This window comes from Doryrhamphus excisus, linkage group LG18 (assembly GCF_037039965.1).
Source record: "Doryrhamphus excisus strain RoL-2023G ecotype Guam linkage group LG18, RoL_Dexc_Guam_v1.1, whole genome shotgun sequence".
NCBI lineage: Eukaryota > Metazoa > Chordata > Actinopteri > Syngnathiformes > Syngnathidae > Doryrhamphus > Doryrhamphus excisus.
This window is the reverse complement of record NC_136374.1, coordinates 16675608-16687708: the sequence shown is the minus strand read 5'-3', so window position 1 is coordinate 16687708 and position 12101 is coordinate 16675608. Positions and strand designations below refer to the sequence as shown.

The following is a 12101-nucleotide window of genomic DNA, read 5'->3' as shown; positions in this document are numbered from 1 at the left end:
CAGCTAATCACAGGGCACATATAGACAAACAACCATTCACACTCACATTCATACCTATGGACAATTTGGAGTCGCTAATTAACCTAGCATGTTTTTGGGAATGTGGGAGGAAACCGGAGTACCCGGAGAAAACCCACGCATGCACGGGGAGAACATGCAAACTCCACACAGAGATGTGGAATCGAACTTGGGTCTCCTAGCTGTGTGGCCTACACACCAACCACTAGCCCACCGTGCAGTTGAACAAAAATGCAGTTTTTAAATGAAACCTATTATTATTCATTCATTCATTCAGGGGTGCTGGAGCCTATCCCAGCTGTCTTTGGGCGAGAGGCGGGGTACACCCTGGACTGGTGGCCAGCCAATCACAGGGCACATATAGACAAACAACCATTCACACTCACATTCATACCTGTGGCCAATTAACCTAGCATGTTTTTGGAATGTGGGAGGAAACCGGAGTACCCGGAGAAAACCCACGCATGCACGGGGAGAACATGCAAACTCCACACAGATATGTGGAATTGAACCCTGGTCTTGTCGCTGTGAGGTCTGCACGCTAACCACTCGACTACCGTGCAGCCCTAATGTTATGTCAATAAAAAAATCATCCTGTGAGCCATTTGTACTAAACGTTACGATTGTGGAATGGTTTCAGTGAGCGACTGTGCATCAGAGAATAACTAGAGCAGAAGTAAATGCGGAAGGAAGCCAGTAGAAATAAACACGGGTTTCCAACCTATTGCCGCATCATCCAGGCTAATTTAACGTAATCACCAGAGAGGACCTCTCCTTCCACGTGTACTGTTTCAAAGTGAGCTCGCTTCTGCCAGCACCTGAGTGTTCTGCATAGGGATCTGCAGGATGAGGGCCAGGCTGCTGTAGTCGAAGGTCTCATCCAGAGCGACGAGCGCCCCGTGAACGCCGCTCTCCAACAGGTTGCCGCTGTATTCCCTCAGACCGATGGACTGGACCCAGTGGATGACTTGCTCATTGGTCCACACCAGCACGTCTACAGGGGGACAACAGTGGCTCCGATGTACTTATGTACTCCAACAAGGATCATCAGAGCAGCCGGTAAAGCATCGATAAAGAGCAAAGGGGCTTAGAAGCAGAAGCGGACAGAGACGGAGAGAGAGATAAAGAGATAATGTGCATGTCCACGTCGTGTCAAGTGCCTGGCACGCTCCCTTTGTTGCTTTGCAGGCCAGCTGTCGGTAAACTTTCCACGTTGGAACAGGCGGCGTGTGTGTGCGTGTCGAAACTGGCCGGGGTCTGACTTGAACAACAGCTGAATCAAGTTCATGTACACACTTTAAGGTCAAAAGGGTGAGTGGGCAATGAATATCAGTGTGTGGTTTGGTGTATTGTGGATGCAGAACTTGCAGATCATTGTGGAAATTATTAAATTTCTACATTAAAATATTAGTTAAAAGCATAGTTTTTATGTGATTTAACACAAGCGCACCCCTCTCTGTTATGACGGAAGATGGGATCACAATCACAACCTTAATAACTTTATTCTGACCTGACACATTAACAGCAGACATCATGTCCAACTCGCAAACACGTCTTTAGACTGCACTCGGAACCACACTTGTTCATTATCACTAGATGACAGTGAGTTGCATTCAGGGGCACTCCGAACATCACCAAAACGTCTTTCTGCGTTTATGTAATCTGGATAAATAGAAATAGAAAGAAAAGTTCTCAGGGAAGAAGTAAATTTGAAACACTTCTATGCTAGGACTACGTTATGCTAGCCATAGCATTTCAGTATGTGGAATCAAACTATGGAATGGATTGAGTAAGGAACTCAAACAACGAACGACTTTGTGCACTACAGAGGCACAATCATGGTGGAAAATTAAATATTTCCACAAAGTTAAACACATACAATTGGTAAGATGATGAATTCAATATTAGTATATTATACAAATATTTCAGTATTGAACAAAGCAAAATTTGTTCTCAATCAGAAATCACTCCACGCTCTTTATTGCTCTCTGGTTCTACCATATCTTACTTATTGTGTGGAAATATGGGCTAATAACTACAAAAGCAATCTTCACTCGCTAAATGTACTGCAAAAAAAGGTCAGTAAGGATAATTAATCATGCCGCCGACAGAGAACATACTAACTCCTTATTTCTAAAATCACAAATACTTAAACTTGCTGATATAGTTAATCTTCAAACAGCTAAAATAATGCATAAGGCTAAAAACAACCAATTAGCTAAAAATGTCATCCAATACTTCTCTACAAGAGAGGAGAAATATGATCTCAGGGAAGAACTAAATCTGAAACACTTATATGCTGGGACTACGTTATGCTAGCCGTAGCATTTCAGTATGTGGAATCAAACTATGGAATGGATTGGGTAAGGAACTCAAACAATGCACAACGATGAGCCAATTCAAGAAACAATACAAGCAGTTGATGTTTGCTAAATACAAGGATGAAGAGTCTTGAACGTACTTCGGTACATGACAAAAAAAAAAAAAAAAAAAAAACTTAAATTATATTAGGAAAGCAGGAAGTGAACAAATGTAACAGTTACTGATTGTAAAAGTACCAGATGGAGGGGTAGGATTTAATAAGCTTTGCTTCTTCCTACTCCTTTTGGACATGTGGAACTGGGAACTGATTATGAGATGCATTCAATTGTAATCTGATGCATGTTCAAATGAAATAAAACCATTACCATTTTTAGTAACCTTATTTAATGACATGAAAGGTTCAAATAATCACCTTCCAGTATGATTCAGAGCAGTTCTGTAAACTGCAACCTATTACCACACTACTAAAACTAAATAAATAAAAAAATATGGAAATGTAGTTTGCCACTAAACCTTAGTCTAAAGCATTATATCATGCAAGGCATCATATTGAACCAGATTTTGGTGTTCAGCATCATAGCTACAAAACTAACTACTTTGAACTGATTATGTGATGCACTAAAATTGTAATCTGATGCATGTTCAAATGAAATAAAACCATTACCATTACCAAAAACAATACGTGGATATTCCTTTGTAGCCACTTTGTAACTTTCAATGCAGAAGTACTTAACTGACGAGGTGTACCATGGGTGCTAATAACACCGTCAGTGTGATTCAAATGTTCAGCTAATATAAAGAGACTAGAGTTAGGTAAATAGATTTAATATAAATATAGCATATGGAAGTGTTTACCATTATTTTATATGAGTTCCTTTTCCTTGAACCCTCATTGTTGACATTGTGCCTTTTCCAGAAATGACTTTCCTCGTGTTTGTACTAAAATGGCTTTACGGTGCCATCTGTTGCTTCGGCATGTGAGTATAAATAGAATCGCATAGTGAGAATAGATACTTTACTTAAGAGTATGTGTGGACATAGACTCATTTTTTACAGCTTCACTTTTGAGGGAGAAGACTTGAGGGGAGTAATGAAAGTATTCCGCCATCACAATTGAGTGATGTGTGTGAGTGCGGAGATGGTTGCCATTTTTTGGCTTGACTATTTGACAAATGAAAGCGCAGCTGTCGCCATGCTTTGGTGGCTATCTGCCACTAGGCGGCACACCGGCCCTGAGGGGCTGTTGATGTGTGAAAAGGTGAACATGCTGGCTTTGTTGCCATCTTTATTGCTATCTTGATCACTGATCTACCTTTCATGTCGTGTTGGCTGTCCTCTCTCCGCCGCTCCAGTTCTTTCCTGTCATAGTTGAGTCTCTTCAAGCACATGATCCCATACTGCAGACTCGCCCTAAAACAAAAAACGAGTAATGCCAATAATAAGAATCATAACATGATTATTTCTCTAATAGTTTCTGTTAACAAGCTAGAGCTTCACGCCGCAGACCTGTGGAAGCTGTCCACCATCTTGAGGTGGCTCCTCAGGTCCTTCTTGGTCAGGTGGTCCAGCATACGCGCATCCACCAGACACTCCATGAAATAGGATCGGTACTGAGGAAGGCCGAGACTTGGCAACCACTCGTTCCCTATCCATTCATGATTCATGTCTCCGTATGCCAGCGTCTGCAAGGAGAGGAGTGTTGTTCATGCGTACAATTAATGACCGGGAATGAATGTGTGATTAATAAATACAAAACTATGTGGTTGATTAATTAATTAATCCTGCCTTCAACAGATTTAAGGTGTACATAGTGTGTAATATGGCTGGCTGTTTGGGGCACTATAAGTGATATTTATTACAACCCATGTTTGATACATCTTAACATTACAACAATATGTTTTTAGTAACCTTATTTAATTACATGAAGGGTTCAATAATCACCTTCCAGTATGATTCAGTTCAGAGCAGTTACTAGAACTAGAACCTATTACTACGGTACCCATTATGTCATTGTATGGTCGTACTTCGGTACGAGGTGCATTACTAAAAAAAAAAACTTATGATTTATCATCATTTTAAATTTTCTAAATTTTTTTCTTGACGAGTGTTCTATTTTTGCTGTTTTTTTAAAGTTTATATTTTTATAACCAGTCATGATGTGCTATATATATCACTGTATTGACACTTACTATGGTACCCATTATGTCATTGGATGGTCATTATTAAAAAAAAAATAAATAAAAAAAATAAAAAAAAAACCTTAAACTATATTAGGAAAGCAGGAAGTGAACAAATGTAAGAGTTAGTGATTGTAAAAGTACCAGATAGAGGGGTAGGATTTAATAAGCTTTGCTTCTTCCTACTCCTGTTGGACATTTTGGAACTGGGAACTGATTATGGGATGCACTCAATTGTAATCTGATGCATGTTCAAATGAAATTAAACCATTACCATATTACCACACTACTAAAACTAAATAAATAAAAAAAATATGGAATATGTAGTTTGCCACTAAACCTTAGTCTAAAGCATTATATCATGCAAGGCATCATATTGAACCAGATCTTGGTTTTCAGCATCATAGCTTTTACAGTACAAAATGAATTATTGCGATGCAACTCATATTCGCAGTGCATCTTCATCAATAAAGTAAGAGAACAGTAATTTGTATGACCATTAATTAAAATGTCACCTGTTATTTCCTATGTGTAAAAATGTTTTAAAAAAATCAATCTAACCAGATACTAAGGACCAGTTCCCCACGAGTGTTTGACCTTGGGGGTTGTACTGTATTTAGATACGAGATACATTATGTACACCTGAGGACACTGGCAGACATATTCAAGCAGAGGTGTCAAATAGTTTGTACGTTTGGGGCTGTGACTTATCGTTACGATGTTTGATCGGACAAATGTTGTCAAAGCGGCGACCTCACCTGCGCCCAGCTGCCCTCCTCATTGGCCTGAGCGGCAGCATGACGGGAACAATACACAAGTTCAAAACACATGCTGATTAAACACATTGTCGAAACAGCGTCAGGTACTTCACCTTGAAGTACCCTAAATGAGACATCTGCATGATTTGGTACAAACATGACACAAAAGCACACATATTACACACCACAACAACACACAAGTACCAGCACAAGCACAAAGAGGCGTTCGTGTTAGTATGGGCGTTGTGTGTTTTTTTGAGAGGCGGCGTCCGGGAGCGGACATATGTGTATCGTGGTACGGACAGTGGGGTGTATGTGCGAGTGTTTGGTGGGAAGAAGGTCGGGGGAGGCGAGGGGAGCACCCAGATGGTACTGACCGCTTTGGTGGATGAAGCCAGGTTCTCCATCTCTTCATGAGTCACCCACACATTTCCGGAGGACTGCTCAGAGGACGAGAACACACCCGAGTGCATACACACACACACACACACAAACAAACAAACACCCAGTGTGTATTTTCACACATGATGACCCCCCGTCCCGCCCACATGCACACGCATACAAACACACCCACACAGACAAACATTTATTGTGTTGAGTGATGCCAAGGGAGGGAGTGTATTTCAGGCTATTTGTGCAACCACGTGCGTGTTGTTTTCCTACAGAGCTCCATGCAATTCATGTTAGCGGAAAAAGAGCCAACACTTCTGAGGGCATACCATCAGGATAACTAAAAGAGTGACGACTCATCAATTAAAGGTGCCGGTGAAATATAAAACAAAGTTTTCTGTGCACTTAATCTTAACAAATACATGTTTTGTGTAGGTTTGTGTGCACATTTACTGATATGTTAACGCTATTGCGTAGTTACCGTTCTGGACGTCAGAGGTGCAGACGGGCTGGTGAGGGACACCATCTCCTGGATGGCTAAACGGAGTTTGAGTCGATGCAGCGGGTTGCTGATGCCAATCTCCCTCTGGATCTCCGTGTCCGACAGCGCAGACATGATGGCTCCACTTTTCACGTTAGCGCGACACGCGGCCACATACCACGCCGGCATGCCCACCCACAGCTGAGAGGAAGAGAGAAAGGGTCCGAGGTCAACTGAAATGTCGCGTTAGTTTTTTTTATATTTTTACTCATGTTTTAACTGTGTATAAACGAATGAATGTTGTATTTTAACGTATCTTTTACACTGTTTACTTGTTTTTACTACATTTTTCTGTAAAGTCTTTGAGTATTTTGAAAAGCTATACAAATAAAATAAATTATTATTAGTACAGAAAATATGAAAGCAGAACCTCGAGCCAGGAGACAACAGTCGGGCCGTCCCACTGGGCAAATGGTAGCCCTCTTTTTCTAGCGTCTTCAAGAAGCTCATGTCTAAAGGGAAAAAAATAAGCACATTTTAAACATAATACTGGATAAAGTCAGAAAATGAGAGAAGAGTATAAGATAAGATAAGATAAGATATGCCTTAATTTGTCCCTCAGTGGGGAAATTTGCATTGCACAGCAGCAAGAGTACACAATCAGTTAAGCAGTACAAAATACACAATATAAAAAAATAAACAATATAAACACTCCAAGTATTAACAAATCAGAGTTATATAGAAATACAGTTTGCAGATAATATGAAATGAGATGAAATATATGACCAGTCTTGCTAGTGAGTTAATATGAGGCATTATAGAAATACCTCACTTAGAATTTCATATATTGCACTTAGAACCTTAATATTGCACAGTGAATGGAGTCTGGAGTAACTATACTTTACTTTTTCTTCATCCTGCGATCCCTCTCTGCTTGGGTGCCCAGTTTTCCCAGCGTCATCGTGTCTCCAATGTTCATATCAAAGTCTGAATATGATAAACACATATTGTTAAAGTCAAGTATGACTACAGTGAGTCCATGTCGCACCATTGTGTAGCACTGTATCTCTTTTTTTGGAACACTCTACTATAGAAATCAAAAATGAAATAAAACGTTCCTTTTAACGATAACAGCTTCTCTTCTGGAAGGACTTCCTACAATAATCAATATTTCGGCCATAACTTTATGGACCTTGCTAGCGCTGTAGTAATGTCTTGGCAAGATGAACCTGTCTCAATATTTTTGTCCATACGGTGACCTTACCTGTCAATGCTGGCAGGGGCTGCCCATCCCTACACATCGTCTGCTCCATTCGACCCTTTTCCTTTTTCCCGAACAACCGTCCGATAGATGACTTGATACCTTTCTTCTGCTTGCTGCAACCAGATATGAGACATAATTATCGTCAACTTTCAGTTTTCGTATCGCAAACATCCACATTAGGATACTATATTGGCTTTTATAATAAGTTTATATTCAAGTTTCATTTGATTATTATCCCATAAAATGACTGTGGGTTGTAAATGATGATCATTTTTGCATAAGAGTGTCTGTACCCTCGTCCATCCTCCAGGCTGCCGGTAAACTGAGCAAAATTGGTCTCCAGCTGTAAACTGCGCGGCGAGGAAGGAGGCGACGTCTCACACTTGATTGTAGCTTTGTCCACCTCCACTGGAGACTGCAAGAGTCACCGATGTCAGCAAAGGAGGTACCAGAAATACACAGTAGGACTTGTGTACTTACTGCCACTTTTCTACGGTGTTTTCTCAAGTCGCTTGGCTATAAAAAAAAACGATATCTTTAAAGGAAGCCAAATAAAGTGACGAATCTACTGCGATGTGAGTCTGACCAAAGTCATGATGCCAAGATGGTGGCTGGTATTGCGTGCATGGTGTTTAGGCGTTGAGTGGCCACTGGTGGGCGGCGAGGAGGATGACGCCAAGGACTGAGCGGTGGCTGATGTGGGTAGCGCCCGAGGTCGTAGGGTTACGTTAAGCCCGTCCATGCTGCCGCTGTTCACGCGTGACTCAATTTCGTCAGAGCGCAGATCAGCTGACTCTCTCTCCACCTGGATCATCCTGTGACACAGCACACGGCGAATTCATTCATTGTCTATCCCGTATGCTGGAGCCTATCCCAGCTGAGTTTGGGCCAATCGTAGGCAGATACTATCACACGCTATCCTCCAAGGAAGTTGTGCCTTAATGACTGTAGCTGAGGCACAATACTATGAAAAATAGTACATTTTTGAGTAGTCTGTACAATAAGATTTACACACAGTAATGTTTAATTTCTATAGTGTTGTCCTTTAAGCAGATATCATCAAAGTTGCTGAAATGCGAAGGGTGTACTCACTTTTTAATATACTAGAAGCAGTTTCTATGAAGGTTTGTTAATCAAATAAAAACGAAAGCAAATCTAACTGACATTACATAACAGATGTGATCACGGGAATGCACTATCTACACCAGGGGTCTCAAACACGCGGCCCGCGGGCCAAATGTGGCCCGCAGGACACTAGTTTGAGGCCCTCGCCTTGATATGAACGCTTAATGTTAGTGCGGCCCGCGAAAAAATTATTACGTTTGATTAATGTTCATGTTAACGGTTACATAACTGTTAATAGTTATCCTCCCTATCCGTGTGGAAGTGGTAAGTTTTTGGCGATTTAAGTTTAAAGGAAATAACTTGAAGGCTACCGTTTAGGTCGCTAGCTCTCTAGTTTGCGAGTTAGCATGTGTCTCAAGACCCTGCAGTTGCGCAATATGTTGTAAATAAAAAGAGTATAAATGTGACTATAGTCGTGTTTTGTCATGTCTACAGGGCTCTAATAATGCTTTGTTCATTTTAATCTGAAAAAAATCATTTGTCTACCCACCAACTATATGTGGTTTCTCAAGTTTTTATTATTTGCCGTTTTATTGTTATTATTATATTTATTTATTTATTACTGATTGATTGATTTTCTTTATTCTTGATTTGTTTATTTATTTTTCATCTTATTTTGTGTAGAAAAATAAAAAGATATTTGAGAACAGTGGAATGTTTTATCAGGCTTTTCTTGTAGAAAATTGGAACCAAAGTGAAGTTTTTAAAATAATTTTGTTTTTAATAAATGCGTTTTTTGTTTTTTTTTTTTGGAAAAACCTGATGCGGCCCAGTCTCACCCAGACCTGAGCTCCAGTGGCCCCCAGGTAAATTGAGTTTGAGACCCCTGATCTACACTATCAAATGTCACCTTATCTCTTCATTGATGGCGTCGAGCTGCTCCTGCAGCATCAGAGCCAGAGTCTGAGCGTCCGACTGGCCACTCGGGGAGAGCATGGCCGAGCTAACGTCATCTTCCAGGTCTGACTCTGCCTCGATGTCACTGCCGAGGAGGTGGCTGACGCTCCCTCGCAGGGACGGGTAATCCTGTTTCAACATGGCGCAAACCTGGATACAACAGACCCAATTTGTGAGCCAATTCGCTAATAAACACACAACATGGAGAACGATGCATACTTGAATTTAGTTATGATCAGATATGACTGAACGAGAGACTTACATTATTAGAGAGCATGTCCGTATCGGCAGGTGAGTGAGAAGCAGATAAAGATAGGTTATTTCAGTATGAAGCATGTCATCTTTAAGTTTGCCAGGTACCCTTTGGTACATCATGACGATATGACCACATGAATATGATATTGGCACCTTGTTTGGGTCATCTCGAAGTGCTGAGAGTCTGCCCTTTTGCGCCCGCCTGATCACAGTTGTGCTGTAGTGGCCATCTTGGCCCTCCACCACAGAGAAACGAAGGTCGCTTGCGCTACCCAGATGGGACCTGAGGTTCGGAAAAGGTTTATAAGTGAATAAGAGTTAAGAGTTAACATTCATTAGGTAAGTCGTCAAGCAGGTACTAATGCAACAATGTGTTTACTATCATGGCTTGGTTTTAAATTTGTAGCGGCCTTGTAGCTAGAGGCGCCATTTTTAGACAAGGATGCTGAAATACGATGCAGCCATTTTTGTATAGGACTATATTAGGTTTTGCAGGTTTATTTACCGAGGGTGACTTCCATCTCCAAACACTCCACTGCGGCGTTTCAAATGGTCAATCTCATTCCTCAGCTTGTCAATCTCACCAATTAATCTTTCCTGCAGAAGAAAAAGATGCACAGAACAATTATTTGTCGCTATAATGTTAGCCTTCCAAAATCAAACGGGTGGTCCTCAGGTTACAAAAGAGTTCTCTTCCTAGACTGTGATGTTAAGTCGGGTTTTAGTGCTGAAGTTTTAACTAAATTATATTTAACACGTCTGGTTCAGCAAGCCGCCATTCCACTTTGGACTCAAAATGAGTGCAAGCCGTCAAAATAAAAGCACAAAGTATCAACTAGACATCCAACTCTTGAGGTTTCAGGGAGTGAGGTTTACTAAACTACTTCAACCATCCAATGATTTAGTTCTGGATTAAGTTCAAGTTTACCTACCCTGGTGTGGTGGAATTCTTCCAGCTGCTTCTGGCAGTTCTCAAGATCTTGAATAAGCGAGTTCTACACACAAATACATTCAGATACATACAGTCAAAAGAAATACGTGGCGTGACCATATTCAGATTATATATGAATTAGTTTGAGAGGCCATAACGAGGCGTGCGTAGGCCTTGCCTTGTCTTCCAGCGCAGCCATGCGTTCTTTCAAATGTAGTTGCAGCCTTTCATTGGACTCGGTCAGGAGACGGTCCACGGTGTCTGATAAACGCTTGTTGTGCTCTTCATTCATCTTCTCTCGCTGTCGAGCCTGAAGAATGCAAACAAGACCAGGCGTCACATTTTCTTTGAATTGTTTATGCTGCTTAATTGAGCAATTTATGCACGGATTAAAGCATGACACGTGTGCACGGTCTAAGAACACTGGCTGCCAGATATAGGTCCATTTGGCAAACAATGCATCTCGTCTAATTACATCGTCATCAATTTTTGTGCCAGTGAAAATAAATGTATTGTGCGGAAATGTTATTGAAGTAAATTAACCAAGACGCGCAAACACACATTCTCAGAGAGCGCCTTCAACTATGTATGTATGGACGTGGAATAGCAGAGAGAGGAAGAAATAAGCCTAGCGTGAATTATTCCGAATCTAAAGATAGCAGCAAATCACTCTTATAGTTAGAGGTGGGGGGTGGAGGGTTGGGGGGGTGAACGTGTCACAGGGACGATATGTGGATTTGGTTCAAATTCATGCAACAATGAACCAGGAAAATGATGTGTGTTGGTGTATGCATGAGCGAGCACAGAGGCGAAGCGTCCAACTAATGTGGAGCATCAGTCCACATGTACACACATCACATTTAGAGGTCAGAGAGACCCTGCAGGGCACACACACACACACACACACACACACCCTTCCTAGCTCTTGGTTCTTCTCCTCAAGTTGTGACTCCAGCTGTCTGAGCCTCTCTTCCACATTGCCGTGGCGTTCCTCGGCCTAAAGGGGGAGACACGTACTCATCAGCATACATTTAGATCCATAACTGTGTTTCACTTCACTTTTAATATAATTCCATTGAGCATGCATGTGTGTGTGTGTGTGACCTTGGACAGCGCTGCCACTCGCTGTGCCAGTTCAGCTTCCACCTCCGGCAGCGTCTCAGCCTTCCTCATGGTCTGAGCCAACCTCTGCTCAGCCATCTCGAGCATCTCCTGCAACTGGCGCACCTTCTCCTCGCTCTGACTCGCAAAAAGACACAAACATAATGCGGCTAAGTGACATCCGTGTACACGAGGCAGCGGCATGTTTCTTGTATTCCCTTTGGGAACGTGAACTCAGATTCACCCTGCACTCCAAATGAACCTTGGAGATATCGCTAAGGAAGCCCTAACAATATCTGCCTTGTATAAAAAAAGCCAAACATGTACATACTAGCCTTGCATTAGTTGACATAAAATATTTCATAGTGGAGACAGCATTATT

At 41.5% G+C, this 12101-nt stretch overlaps 1 protein-coding gene across 1 annotated transcript in view; it reads right to left on the bottom strand.

Moving 5' to 3' along the window:
• The window catches only part of ppfia4 (PTPRF interacting protein alpha 4), a 58845-nt gene that overhangs the window by 4981 nt on the left and 41763 nt on the right, over positions 1-12101 (bottom strand). Inside the window, exons 9-27 of the mRNA XM_058055904.2 lie at positions 11723-11857; positions 11532-11615; positions 10797-10928; positions 10620-10682; positions 10193-10284; positions 9841-9970; positions 9386-9561; positions 7997-8225; positions 7891-7926; positions 7704-7825; positions 7411-7523; positions 7052-7133; positions 6577-6658; positions 6147-6347; positions 5653-5715; positions 5276-5302; positions 3847-4022; positions 3653-3750; positions 837-1012 (exon numbers count right to left, since the gene is read on the bottom strand). Coding sequence (XP_057911887.2) covers positions 837-1012; positions 3653-3750; positions 3847-4022; positions 5276-5302; positions 5653-5715; positions 6147-6347; positions 6577-6658; positions 7052-7133; positions 7411-7523; positions 7704-7825; positions 7891-7926; positions 7997-8225; positions 9386-9561; positions 9841-9970; positions 10193-10284; positions 10620-10682; positions 10797-10928; positions 11532-11615; positions 11723-11857 — 2217 coding nt within the window. The remainder of the gene's footprint in view (positions 1-836; positions 1013-3652; positions 3751-3846; positions 4023-5275; positions 5303-5652; positions 5716-6146; positions 6348-6576; positions 6659-7051; positions 7134-7410; positions 7524-7703; positions 7826-7890; positions 7927-7996; positions 8226-9385; positions 9562-9840; positions 9971-10192; positions 10285-10619; positions 10683-10796; positions 10929-11531; positions 11616-11722; positions 11858-12101) is intronic.